Source organism: Oryctolagus cuniculus, chromosome X (assembly GCF_964237555.1).
Source record: "Oryctolagus cuniculus chromosome X, mOryCun1.1, whole genome shotgun sequence".
Classification (NCBI taxonomy): domain Eukaryota; kingdom Metazoa; phylum Chordata; class Mammalia; order Lagomorpha; family Leporidae; genus Oryctolagus; species Oryctolagus cuniculus.
Genome location: NC_091453.1, coordinates 107,170,171 through 107,182,925, shown reverse-complemented (window position 1 = coordinate 107,182,925; position 12,755 = coordinate 107,170,171). Strand labels below are relative to the sequence as shown.

Sequence of the window (12,755 nt, the reverse complement as noted above, 5' to 3'; positions counted from 1 at the left end):
CAATGAGACATAACTTAGAAGTCCTTTCGATCATCACAGGGAATAGAAAAATACTGAACATTGGGATATTTCAAAATCCCTATTTTTTGGCATAATTCTCATTATTTTAGTATGGTATTGAACTATCTAGTTGATTAAGTATAGGTAAGCCTACTTGTTCCCATCCACTGGTTCACTCCTCAGATGCCCGTAATATCCAGGACTGGGCCAGGCTGATGCCAGGAGCCAGGAACCTAATCTAGGTCTTTCACAGGAGTGGCAGAGACCCAACTTCTTGGGCTATTACCTGCTACCTCTCACGATGCACACTAACAGAAAGGAGCAGCTTCTGAGTTTTAAAAACCCCTCTTCCTATATGTTTTTATGTTGCCAAAAGTTGCCACCTGTCACCTTTACCAACTGTAAACCATAGGGCCAATTGTAGATCGCTATATAGTCAGGATATTAATATCCCATTAATTTTTCTGACCTTTTATCCATATTTTTGAATTGCCTCAGTAAGAAGAAAGAACTGCTTGATTTTGAGATAAAGCAGATTTTTGCCATCATAGCAACCCTTGCTAGCTACTTTGTTCCTTACTTATAAAACCTGATAGTTTGGAAGATGATTGAATTTAGTGGCTGGAAGTTACTTAGCAACTCAGTACAGAAGCTTTCTGCTCTCTCTTGTCCTCATCTTAAAGGGACTTTGCCTTTTGTCTTTCTGGAAGTTGCCCATTAAGAGTTTCTTTGTCCCTAAGGATCTTTAGATAGTCTTAATACTAACTGTTCTCCTTTCAAAGTGGTAGGTCTAGAGAGATGGAAATCTAATTTTATTTTCAGAAGTTTACAGTGTATGATTGCTGTACTCTTAAATTTTATCCAGGATATCCAATATCTCATATTAGGACTCTTTCTACTAGGATCGAGCTCATCGTATTGGTCAGAAGAAACCAGTACGTGTATTCCGTCTCATCACCGACAACACTGTGGAAGAAAGGATTGTGGAAAGAGCAGAGATAAAACTGAGACTTGATTCAATTGTTATACAACAAGGTATTTATGCTTACAAACTTTGTTAAGTGGGTTCTGCAAAAACACATGTGATTTTCTTTAAACAGGATTACTTTCAGTAAACATTGTTTGACCACACTTTTCTTAGAGAAGAAAGTCAAAGATGTAAACTAAAATCTTCCTTGTTGATACCCTTGTATTCACTGTATGGAGGAGTTGAACACCAGTAGCTTATAGTTGAATACTAACAGCATGCCTTGTAAAGTACCTGATAGTATTTAGCAGCTAAAATATCTAGTTTTTTTTTTTAAAGATTTTATTTATTTACTTTAAAGTCAGAGTTAGAGAGAGGCAGAGGTAGAGAGAGAGGCAGAGGTAGAGAGAGAGAGAAGGTCTTCCATCCACTGGTTCACTCCCTAAATGGCCACAATGGCCGGAGCTGAGCTGATCCAAAGCCAGGAGCCAGGAGCTTCTTCCAGGTCTCCCAATGCGGGTGCAGGGGCCCAAGGACTTGGACTGTCTTCCCCTGCTTTCCTGGGCCACAGCAGAGAGCTGGAACAGAAGTGGGGCAGCCGTGACTAGAACTGGTCCCCATATGGAATTCTAGCACTGCAGGCGGCGGCTTTACTTGCTGTGCCACAGCACTGGCCCTAAAATATCTAGTTTTTAAAAGATTTTGAGAACATATGGTATTTGTCCCTTTGGGACTGGTTTACTTCACTCAGCATGATGTGTTCCAGATTCCTCCATTTTGTTGCAAATGACTGGATTTCGTTGTTTCTTACTGCGGTATAGTACTCTAAAGAATACATATCCCATAATTTCTTTATCCAGTCTACCGTTGATGGGCATTTAGGTTGGTTCCAGGTCTTGGCTATTGTGAATTGTGCTGCAGTAAACATAAGGGTGCAGACCGCTTTTTTGTTTATCAATTTAAACTCCTTTGGGTAAATTCCAAGGAGTGGGATGGCTGGGTCGAATGGTAGGGTTATATTCAGGTTTCTGAGGAATCTCCAGACTGATTTCCATAGTGGCTTGACCAGTTTGCATTCCCACCAACAGTGGGTTAGTGTCCCTTTTCCCCCACATCCTCGCCAGCATCTGTTGTTGGTAGATTTCTGTATGTGAGCCATTCTAATCCTGATCGGTGACAACTGACTGAACACCAAAAAGGAAACCTCCTGAAGTGAAATGGACACTAAGAGAAATGGTGACTTGATCAGCATAGCCCTGACTGCTAATGGACAACTTAATACATTATCCCTCATAGTATTTTTTTTTGTCTGTTCTACTTAATATGACTGGTTTAATTCTGTAATTATCACACAGTTATTCTTAAGTGTTGAAAATTAACTGAAATGTGATCCCTGTTAAACATAAGAGTGGGAATAAGAGAGGGAAGAGATGTATAATTTGGGGCATGCTCGGGCTGACTTGCCCCAATTGGTAGAGTTGGAAACATACCAGGGGATTCCAATTCAATCCCATCAAGGTGGCATGTGCCAATGCCATCTCACTACTCCAAGTGATCAATTTCAGTTCACAATTGATCATAATGAAAGGACTAAGAGTCAAAGGGACCACATAAACAAGTCTAGTATCTGCTAACACCAACCGATAGAATAAATAAAGGGGAGAGTGATCCAACATGGGAAGTGAGATACTCAGCAGACTCATAGAATGGCGGATGTCCTAAATAGCACTCTGGCCTCAGAATCAGCCCTAAAGGCACTCGGATCTGGCTGAAAAGCCCATGAGAGTATTTCAGGCATGGAAAGCCAAGACACTCTGGCAAAAAGATCTCTGTGAGTGAGATCCCAGTGGAAAGAACAGGTCTTCAAAGAGGGAGGTGCCTTTCTCTGAAGGGAGGAGAGAACCTCCACTTTGACTATGACCTTGTCTAAACAAGATAAGAGTCGGAGAACTCAAGGGGCTTCCATAGCCTTGGAAACTCATAACTGGTGCATAGGGAGATTACTGATGCCATAAACAGGAGTGTCAATTGGTAAAGTCAACACCAGGAGTCACTGTGTACTTACTCCTCATGTAGGATCTCTGTCCTTAACATGCTGTACACTGAGGCTTAATGCTATAACGAGTACTCAAACAGTATATTTCACTTTGTGTTTCTATGGGGGTGCAAACGACTGAAATCTTTACTTAATGTACACTAAACTGATCTTCTGTAAAAAAAAAAAAAAAAAAAAGAAATTATCAATTCCCAACTTGACTCTCACTGGGATTAAACATGACAATAGGTCTGATCTGATTTCATCATCATTTAAAAAAAATCATCTATTATTTTTCACTTTATGTTTCTGTGTGGGAGCAAACTGTTGAAATACTTACTTAAGGTATACTAAGCTGATCTTCTGTATATTAAGATAATCGAAAATGAATCTTGATGTGAATGGAAGGGGAGAGGGAGTGGGAAAGGGGAGGGTTGTGGGTGGGAGGGACGGTATGGGGGGGGAAGCCATTGTAACACATGAGTCGTACTTTGGAAATTTATATTCATTAAATAAAAGATAAAAAAAAATAACAACAACAACAACAACAAAAAAAAAGATTTGGAAACATGTATTAGAGGTTTCCTTTCTATATAAAAAAGTTTGATCTGAAAAACAAAGTTTGAACATTATAAAAAATTGTCCTTCTGGGTTTAAATTTTTTTCTTTTAAAAGATTGATTTAAGAGGCAGATTGAGAATGTGTAGTCCTATCCACTGGTTCACTCCTCACATACCCCCAATGGCCAAGACTGGGCTGAAGCCAGAGCCAGTAGCTGGCAGTGCAATCCAGGTCTCCATATGGGAGCTAAGAACTCAGTTACTTGAGCCACGTTTCTGTTTTCCAGAGTCTGCACTAGCAGGAAGCTGGAGTCAGGAGCCAGAGTCAGGAATTGAACCTAGGCACTCAGATGGGGGGTGCAGGTGTCCTGACTGCTGGACTAAATCCTGTTCCTGTCTGGAGTTTTCACGGAATTTTACAGAAGGAAATTCATGTTAAAATAGAAAGCATGTTCATTAAATGACTTTGAAAAGTCACTAGTTTTCAAGGGCCTGCTCTGTGGCATAGTAGTCTAAGCCTCCGCCTGCAGTGCCTGGCGGCTCTAGTTTCTATCTCAACTGCTCCTCTTCCTGTCCAGCTCTCTGCTTATGGCCTGGGAAAGCAGTGGAAGATGGTCCAAGTGCTTAGGCCCCTTTACCTGTGTCGGAGACCTGGAACTCCTGGCTCCTGGCTTTGGATTGGCCCAGCTTCAGCCATTGTGGCCATCTGGAGAATGAACCAGCAGATGCAAGATTTTTCTCTCTCTCTCTCGGACTCTACCTCTCAAATAAATAAATAAATAAATCTTTAAAAAACCTCACTAGTTCTCTTGTTTTTACAAAGCTTTATGTACAATGAAATGTAGTAGTGTCTGATTAGAATTAATATGGTATACTCTCTTGGGAATATAATTGCATATATGCAACTTTAATTTTTATATTAGGAAGACTCATTGACCAGCAATCTAACAAGCTGGCAAAAGACGAAATGTTACAGATGATCCGCCATGGAGCCACCCATGTTTTTGCTTCAAAGGAAAGCGAGCTGACAGATGAAGATATTACAACTATTCTGGAAAGAGGAGAAAGGAAGGTTAGTTACCATAGTGCTCTGTTTTTATGTTGGATTGTTTTAAAATCAACATACTTCAGCATACTACTGTACTTGCATTGTACTTAACAGTGATTCAAGTAGCTTACATTCTCTCTAAGAACTTGCCTATTTATTTCTAGGGTGGATTAGGTTTTTTCAAACATTGGTGAGAAAGGCTAGGATTTAAAATTGAGTACTCTTATTCTTATTGAATAGTGCTCACTGAAAATACTGTGCTTAAAAGCGAAGTAAATTTTCCTTTTTACCATACGTATAAAGACTTACATTTTTAAGGGTTTTTTTTTTGCATTGGGTTAGGAAAAAAATGAAATTGTATATATGAGGGGGTCTTCAAAAAGTTCATTGAAAATGTCCCTTGTAACCACTACACATGACTGTAAACCATTATGCTTAGTGAAATAAGTCAGTCCCCAAAGGAGAAATATCATGTTTTCTCTGATATGTGGTAACTGATAGAGTAAAACAAATTGTAATATATATGAGCAAAATTGACATTTTGAAAATTGATTATTCTTTACAGCCTTTGTCTCTACTGTTGTAGAATAGTGTTTTTTCTTCTATTTTGAATTATTTACTTAGTGGAAGATTAAGCTTATGATTATAAAATAAACTGAAAGTATGTCACTATAAAAATTAAAAGAAAGAATAAGGAAGGAGGAGACAGAGTGGGAGTATGGGCAGAAGGGAAGATAGCATGGGAAGTATCACTATGCACCTAAGTCTGTATATATGAGATATATGAAGTTTGTTCACCTTATATAAATAAAAAATTGTTAAAAAATTAAAAAAATAACTATGCATGGGTTTAAGCTTGTTTTGCACCAAAATAAACTTATCTTTTAATTCTGTTTTTTCAAACCTTTGTGGTCTCATATTCATATTTCTAAAATATAAGGACTCCTCAAAGACATATTCATTATACCGTTATACTAGTGTCCCACCTGAAAAACCCAGTAATTCTTTAATAACATCAAATATCTAGTTAGTATTCAAATGTCCAATTGTTTCCTAAATGGTTAGAGTTTCTAAATTTAATGTTATATTTGATCTACCAACATGATATAGAATTTTTAAAAATCCCTTAAATATTTATAGAATACATGAGAGAGCAACTATAATTACATAGGCTTAACTGTCCCACCAAAAGTCTCATTAAAAATCAACACACATATTTGGATTCAGTTCATTTTGTGCATTATTGGAAAGTAACTTTAAATTGTGAGAAGCACATAATTTAGAGAGAGGGTAAAATATCACTTTTTTCTGGACCTCAAGGGAAAATATGGATCTTCTGAATACTGTTATAATGTTTGTTCTTAAGAATTCTTTTTTTTTATTTGATAGGCAGAGTTAGTGAGAGAGACAGAGAGAAAGGTCTTCCTTCCGCTGGTTCACCCCGCAAATGGCTGCTACGGCTGGCGCGCTGCGCCGATCCGAAGCCAGGAGCCAGGTGCTTCCTCCTGGTCTCCCATGCGGGTGCAGGGCCCAAGCACTTGGGCCATCCTCCACTGCCCTCCCGGGCCACAGCAGAGAGCTGGACTGGAAGAGGGGCAACCGGGACTAGAACCCAGTGCCCATATGGGATGCTGGCGCCTGCGGAGGTGGAGGATTAACCAAGTGAGCCACAGCGCCAGGCTCTGTTCTTAAAAATTCTTTAATTTTTCTATTTATAAAATCTGGAAGTTAAGAAGACATCAGAGTCTGCTAACAGAATTTTTCATGTAGCACTTTTATATCTCTAAAGAGGTCTGTGTTTACTCAAATAAACAACTAAACAAAAATACCAAACAACTGATCTTGTCTCAGTCTGAAAATCTGGGCTACTTTAATTACTAGAACTGATGTCAGATGATAAAGGTGTTGTTTTTCTTTTTTTTTTTTAAGATTCTGTTTATTTATTTGAGAGGTAGAGTTACAGATAAAGGCCTTCTATCTGCTGGTTCACTCCCCAAATGGCCGCAACAGCTGAAGCTGAGCTGATCCGAAGCCAGGAGCCAGGAGCTTCTTCCAGGTCTCCCACGTGGGTGTAGGGGCCCAAGCACTTGGGCCATCCTCCACTGCTTCCCTAGGTGCATTAGCAAGGAACCAGATTGGAATAGGAGCAGCTGGGACTTGAACCGGAACCCATATTGGATGCTGGCACTGCAGGTGGCAGTTTTACCCGCTATGCCACAACAGCAGCCCTGGTGTTATTTTTCTAAATGCCTTATTTCTTGATTTTAAATATACAAACTAGCATATTTATGAGAAATACAGTCCAGTATTTAGCAAACTTATCTTTTTTCAAAAATTTATTTGTTTGAAAGAGTTACAGAGAGAGGCAGAGACAGAAAGGGAGAGGTCTTCCTTCCTCTGGTAACTCCCCAAGTGGCTGCAACAGCTGGAGTTGAGTCGATCCGAAGCCAGGAGCCAGGAGATTCTTCCGGGTCTCCCCTTTGGGTGCAGGGGCCCAAGGACTTGGACCATCCTCCACTGCCTTCCCAGGCACATTAGCAGGGAGCTGGATTGGAAGTGGAGCACCTGGGACTCGAACCAGTGCCCATATGGGATGCTGTTGCTGCAGGCCAGGGCTTTAACCCACTAAGCCACAGCGCCGACCTGCAAACTTATCTTGAACCTAGTGGAATTCTCATTTGGAGAAAAGTTCTGTATAATTGTACATGTTCAGACGTAGGATGAATATTCCTGTTAAGGAATTCAGATCCTGGCTCAAAATTCGCTTTGCTTCACTTCTGTCCCCTCTATGCTTACATAGAATTAAACATCATTTAGTTAAGCTTTGTGGCAATTTGGTTGCAAATAAAAAATGTCAGGGATTCATAGCTCAGCTGTTAAAATTTATAAGCCACAAATACATTAAAAATCCATTCATTTTGAAAAACTCCACAAAGCAAAGTGTTGACTTAGCCTTTGCAGGTTATTTATCTAAACACACTTAATGTGTTAATATCACATCATTACCTGAAAGTCACCAAAGACTATTTTTTAAAAGATTTATTTTATTTATTTGAAAGACAAAGAGAGAGGTAGAGACAGAGAGAGGTCTTCCATTTGCTGGATCACTCCCCCGATAGCTGCAACAGCTGGAGCTGCGCCGATCTGAAGCCAGGAGCCAGGAGCTTCTTCTGGGTCTCCCACGTGGGTGCAGGGGTCAGAGGTCCCCAGCCGTCTTCTACTGCTATCCCAGGCCATAGCAGAGAGCTGGATCGGAAGAGGAGCAGCCGGGACTAGAACTGGCGCCTATATGGGATGCTGGCACTTCAGGCCAGGGCTTTAACCACTGCGCTACAGCGCCGGCCCCCGAAGACTATTTGTAGTGAGTAAGGTAAAAAAGAATTCAAAACAAAACTACTCTTTTCTCTGATAGGAAGAAGCAAGCTAATTTTTCAGATTAAAAAATAATTGTAACAGAATATTCTATGACAGATAAATAAGGAAAGACTCAAGAGTCACTTATTGTAATATCTAAAGCTGGATAATAGGTGAAGTCCATGTTTCTTTCTTTTTCTTAGTTTAACTCTGGTACATGAGTTAAGATGTAAAGCAGCAATAATGTGATTCCAAACAACTTGGAATTTTATTGCAAACATTCCATAAAGAATGGAAGCAAATTAGTCCATTTTTTGTCTTTGAATATAATTGCTTATAATGACTGACAACTATCATTATAAAACATATTTGATAAGCCAACTCAGTTTAGTTTACCTTTTTTTTTACTGAATTTCTGTTTAATAAGAATTTTGCCCATATACCACATCACATCAACTAGTAAAAATGATTTTCCATTTTAAAATTTATGAATACTAAGAAAAAAACATATGGCACAGTTTTGTTAATGCTATTTGTAGGGGATTACAAAACACAAGGATGATAAGAACCAGGGCAAAGAAACTTCTTATTGCCATCACCACAGTATTATTTAGTACTGCCTAATGTATATCTGTTAACATATGTAAAAACTGGGTTTCTAAATATGTTTATATGTATTTTTAAAAGTCAACTACCAGTGGCAATTTCAGTATCAGTAGGTTTTATTATTTTTTTAGAAATTTTCACTTATGCTTTTGTATATCAAAGTCTCAGATTCTAGTTTTAATTAAGATAGATATAAGAATAACAAGTAGGCATACATATAAAAAGACAAACACACCTTAACTAAATTGCCAAACCTTTCTACTGTACTTATTCCATCAATGAATCAGAAATCTATAGTCTTGTTGAAGTATGCTTATTTAGGAGTTAGATGCTGTGTGCATTGCAGAAAGAGAAATGAGCATGAAAGTAAGCAGGAAAGATGAAAAGGGAAATAACCAAGGATAAGGCTATGCACAAAATAAATATCAAGGAATTTGAGTGCTGTTCAACAAAATACAACACCATGAGAAAAGTTAACTTTATATTGGGATGTAATCAAAATTTGGTCAAGAACCTACTAGGAGACAAAACAAAAACATGCAAATATTTTATACTAACTTTTAAAAGAAGCCTTAAAAGTGACCTTACAATACTTGGTTTTCAATAAAACTTTCTTTTTATTTATTTATTTTTTGACAGGCAGAGTTAGACAGTGAGAGAGAGAGAGACAGAGAGAAAGGTCTTCCTTTTACCGTTGGTTCACCCCCCAAGTGGCCGCTACGGCCAGCGTGCTGTGCTGATCTGAAGCCAGGAGCTAGGTGCTTCTCCTGGTCTCCCATGCGGGTGCAGGGCCCAAACGCTCTGGCCATCCTCCACTGCACTCCCTGGCCACAGCAGAGGGCTGGCCTGGAAGAGGGGCAGCTGGGACAGAATCCGGCGCCCCGACTGGGACTAGAACCCGGTATGCCAGCACCAAGGAAGAGGATTAGTCTAGTGAGCCACAGTGCCTGCCAATAAAACTTTCATAAAGCCTCATCTACCTCAGAAATGTTGGGGATAGGATTAAGATGTAAAACAATGGACTTCAAACGTCGGAAGTTCGTTCCCTCGCATGGGGTCTAATCCAGCCCTGCAAGAATGGGAATGTATTCCTGTGAGCCCTAACCTGCTCCGCAGAGTAAGCATTAAACCCTTTAAAAGACCTAATCACCATCTTTTAAAGATCCTGCTCCTTCACTCCACATGACATTGGGGCCCACACTTTTTTTTTTTTTTTTGACAGGCAGAGTGGACAGTGAGAGAGAGACAGAAAGGTGTTCCTTTGCCGTTGGTTCATCCTCCAATGGCCGCCGCGGCCGGCGCACCGCGCTGATCTGATGGCAGGAGCCAGGTACTTATCCTGGTCTCCCATGCAGGTGCAGGGCCCAAGCACTTGGGCCATCCTCCACTGCACTCCCGGGCCATAGTAGAGAGCTGGCCTGGAAGAGGGGCAACCGGGACAGAATCCGGCATCCTGACCGGGACTAGAACCCGGTGTGCCGGCGCCGCAAGGCGGAGGATTAGCCTGTTGAGCCGCGGCGTCGGCCCCACACTTCTAAAATATATACCCTCTGAAGGATCAAATCATATCTAAACCGTAGTAACTACACTCGTGTATCCTGCAAATTGGTTAAGTTTGCTTTTTAGATGATTTTATTTTTGAGGTCTCTTCTGCATTTTGAACAATCTTGTCTTAGTATGTTTCATGTCATTATGTAAAAGGTGTTATTTTATTCCAACATTACTTTTATTTCAGCATGAACTGTTTGTCCCATTAGAAATTTTCACATGGCTCATCTTCAATGATAAAAGATTTAAAGCTGGCCGGCGCCGTGGCTCAATAGGCTAATCCTCCGCCTTGCGGCGCCGGCACACCGGGTTCTAGTCCCGGTTGGGGCACCGGATTCTGTCCCGGTTGCCCCTCTTCCAGGCCAGCTCTCTGCTATGGCCAGGGAGTGCAGTGGAGGATGGCCCAGGTGCTTGGGCCCTGCACCCCATGGGAGACCAGGAAAAGCACCTGGATCCTGGCTCCTGCCATCGGATCAGCGCGGTGCGCCGGCTGCAGCGGCGGCCATTGGAGGGTGAACCAACGGCAAAGGAAGACCTTTCTCTCTCTGTCTCTCTCTCTCACTGTCCACTCTGCCTGTCAAAAAAAAAAAAAAAAAAGATTTAAAGCTGAAATGAGAATACTTGAGAAACACCTTTAAGTATTTAAAATCCTTGAACAAGTTAAATTTACATTAATGTTTGATGTTAACATTGCATTTTTAGTTCACAAATGAACAGACTGGATATTTTATGTCAAAACCTGACTTTTATAAAGAGAGAGAATCTGTAAATTTTATAAGAAATATAATGATAATCTCATTTTACTATATTAAACATTAGACTGCAGAGATGAATGAACGCTTGAAGAAAATGGGAGAGTCTTCTCTAAGGAATTTTAGAATGGACGTTGAACAAAGTTTGTACAAGTTTGAAGGAGAAGATTATAGAGAAAAACAAAAGGTAATTTTTTGTCCTCAACAGACCCTCAAATTAACCTTTCTTCCTGTGACAATCATAAAATAACACTGACGCTTAATGTGTTATAATACTCTGCTCTAAGTGACATTTTATCGTTGGTGAAGAGATCTCGTGCAAGGCTATCTTTAGTATATTTTGGCTTATCATCATCATCCTCATCATTATATTATCATCATTTTTGCTGCTGCTGCTGCTGCACACACTGAGTATACACATTGAGTATCCCTTATCTGAAATGTTTTGGGACCAGAAGTGTTTCATATTTTGGAGTTTCTGGGGTAGACTTTTGCATAGACTTTGACAGGTTGAGCTTCCCTAATCTAAAAATCTGAAGTCCAAGATGCTCTAAAATCTAAAATATTTTGAGGGTTAGTGTTCAAAAAGTTTCTGATTTTGGGTTTTGGATTAGGGATGTTCAACCTGTATTACTACTTTTGCTCCTGGGAAGCAGTTTAGGAATGTGATTGAGTTCCTGAAATCTGGAGCTTAAATCTCAATTCTATCACTAATTCAGTTAAGTGACTTTGGGTACTCAGTTTTCTCACCTATGATATGGGGGTTATCGTAGTTATATCACAGAGTGATTCTGAAGATGAAAGAAGTTAATAATCATGAAATAATTAGAATAATGCCTGATACTATTAACTGTAGGAGGAATAATATTATCAACATTTAGTTATTTAAATGCCAGAAAGACTTTGTTACATGTGGTCTCATTTATAAAATAATGCATTATAAGATATTGCATGGACAGCAAGGGTCTGTTGAAGAAGTGAAGGTTGTATTTCTGTTCTTTAAGCTGAAAATAAGGCTGTAATTTTAAAGCTTTTTATTTTGACATGAATTTAGACTTACAGAATGGTTGTAAAAGCAGCTCAGCTTTCACACTCAGCTTTCCCTGATGTTAACAACTTACATGTTAGCATAATTTTCAGGTCTAGGATATTAGCACAATTTTTTAAAGATTTATTTATTTATTTGAAAGATAACAGAGAGAGGAGAAGCAGAGAGAGAGGTCTTCCATCCGATGGTTCACTTCCCAATTGGCCACAACGGCCGGAGCTGCACCTATCCGAAGCCAGGAGCCAGGAGTTTCTTCTGGGTCTCCCACGCGGGTGCAGGGGCTCAAGGACCTGGGCCAACTTCCATTGCTCTCCCAGGCCACAAACAGAGAGCTGTGGAAGTGGAGCAGCCGGATTTCGAACCGGCGCCCATATGGGATGCTGGTGCTTCAGGCCAGGGTGTTAACAAGTTTTTCTCCTAGTATCCTTTTGGTTTTGAGGGGAGCTAATATAGCATCCCACATTGCATCTTTTAAAAACTAGACTTTGTTTTTTAAAGAGCACTTACATGTTTATAACAACATGAAGAAGACAGTAGAGAGTTCTCATATACCCTCCCCCAGCACTGCACAGCCTTGCCACCTGTTAGCATCCCACAGCAGAGTGATACGTGACGTCATGGATCTGTGAGAATGTTAGTACATCATTCTCATCCAAAGCCATCAGTTCTGTTAGGATTCTCTCCTGGTGTGGTATATTCTGTGGCTTTTGAGAAATGTCTAGTGACGTATGATGTGTATTTACAATTATAATATTATTCAGAGTAGGTTCACAGCCCTAAAAATCCTCTGTGCTCTACTTCTTCATCCCTCCCCTCTGTCAGGCCCCAGAAACCACT

General features: G+C 40.1%; 1 protein-coding gene across 15 annotated transcripts in view; it reads left to right on the top strand.

Moving 5' to 3' along the window:
* SMARCA1 (SNF2 related chromatin remodeling ATPase 1) overlaps nt 1-12,755 on the top strand; it is a 98,001-nt gene that overhangs the window by 38,883 nt on the left and 46,363 nt on the right. For all 15 annotated transcript variants that reach the window (XR_011385338.1, XR_011385339.1, XM_017349732.3 and 12 more), the window contains 3 exons: nt 903-1,035; nt 4,486-4,634; nt 10,938-11,057. Coding sequence is in view for 13 of the 15 variants with exons in the window: in XM_017349732.3 (XP_017205221.1) it covers nt 903-1,035; nt 4,486-4,634; nt 10,938-11,057 (402 nt within the window). In the remaining 2 variants the exon portion in view is untranslated. The remainder of the gene's footprint in view (nt 1-902; nt 1,036-4,485; nt 4,635-10,937; nt 11,058-12,755) is intronic.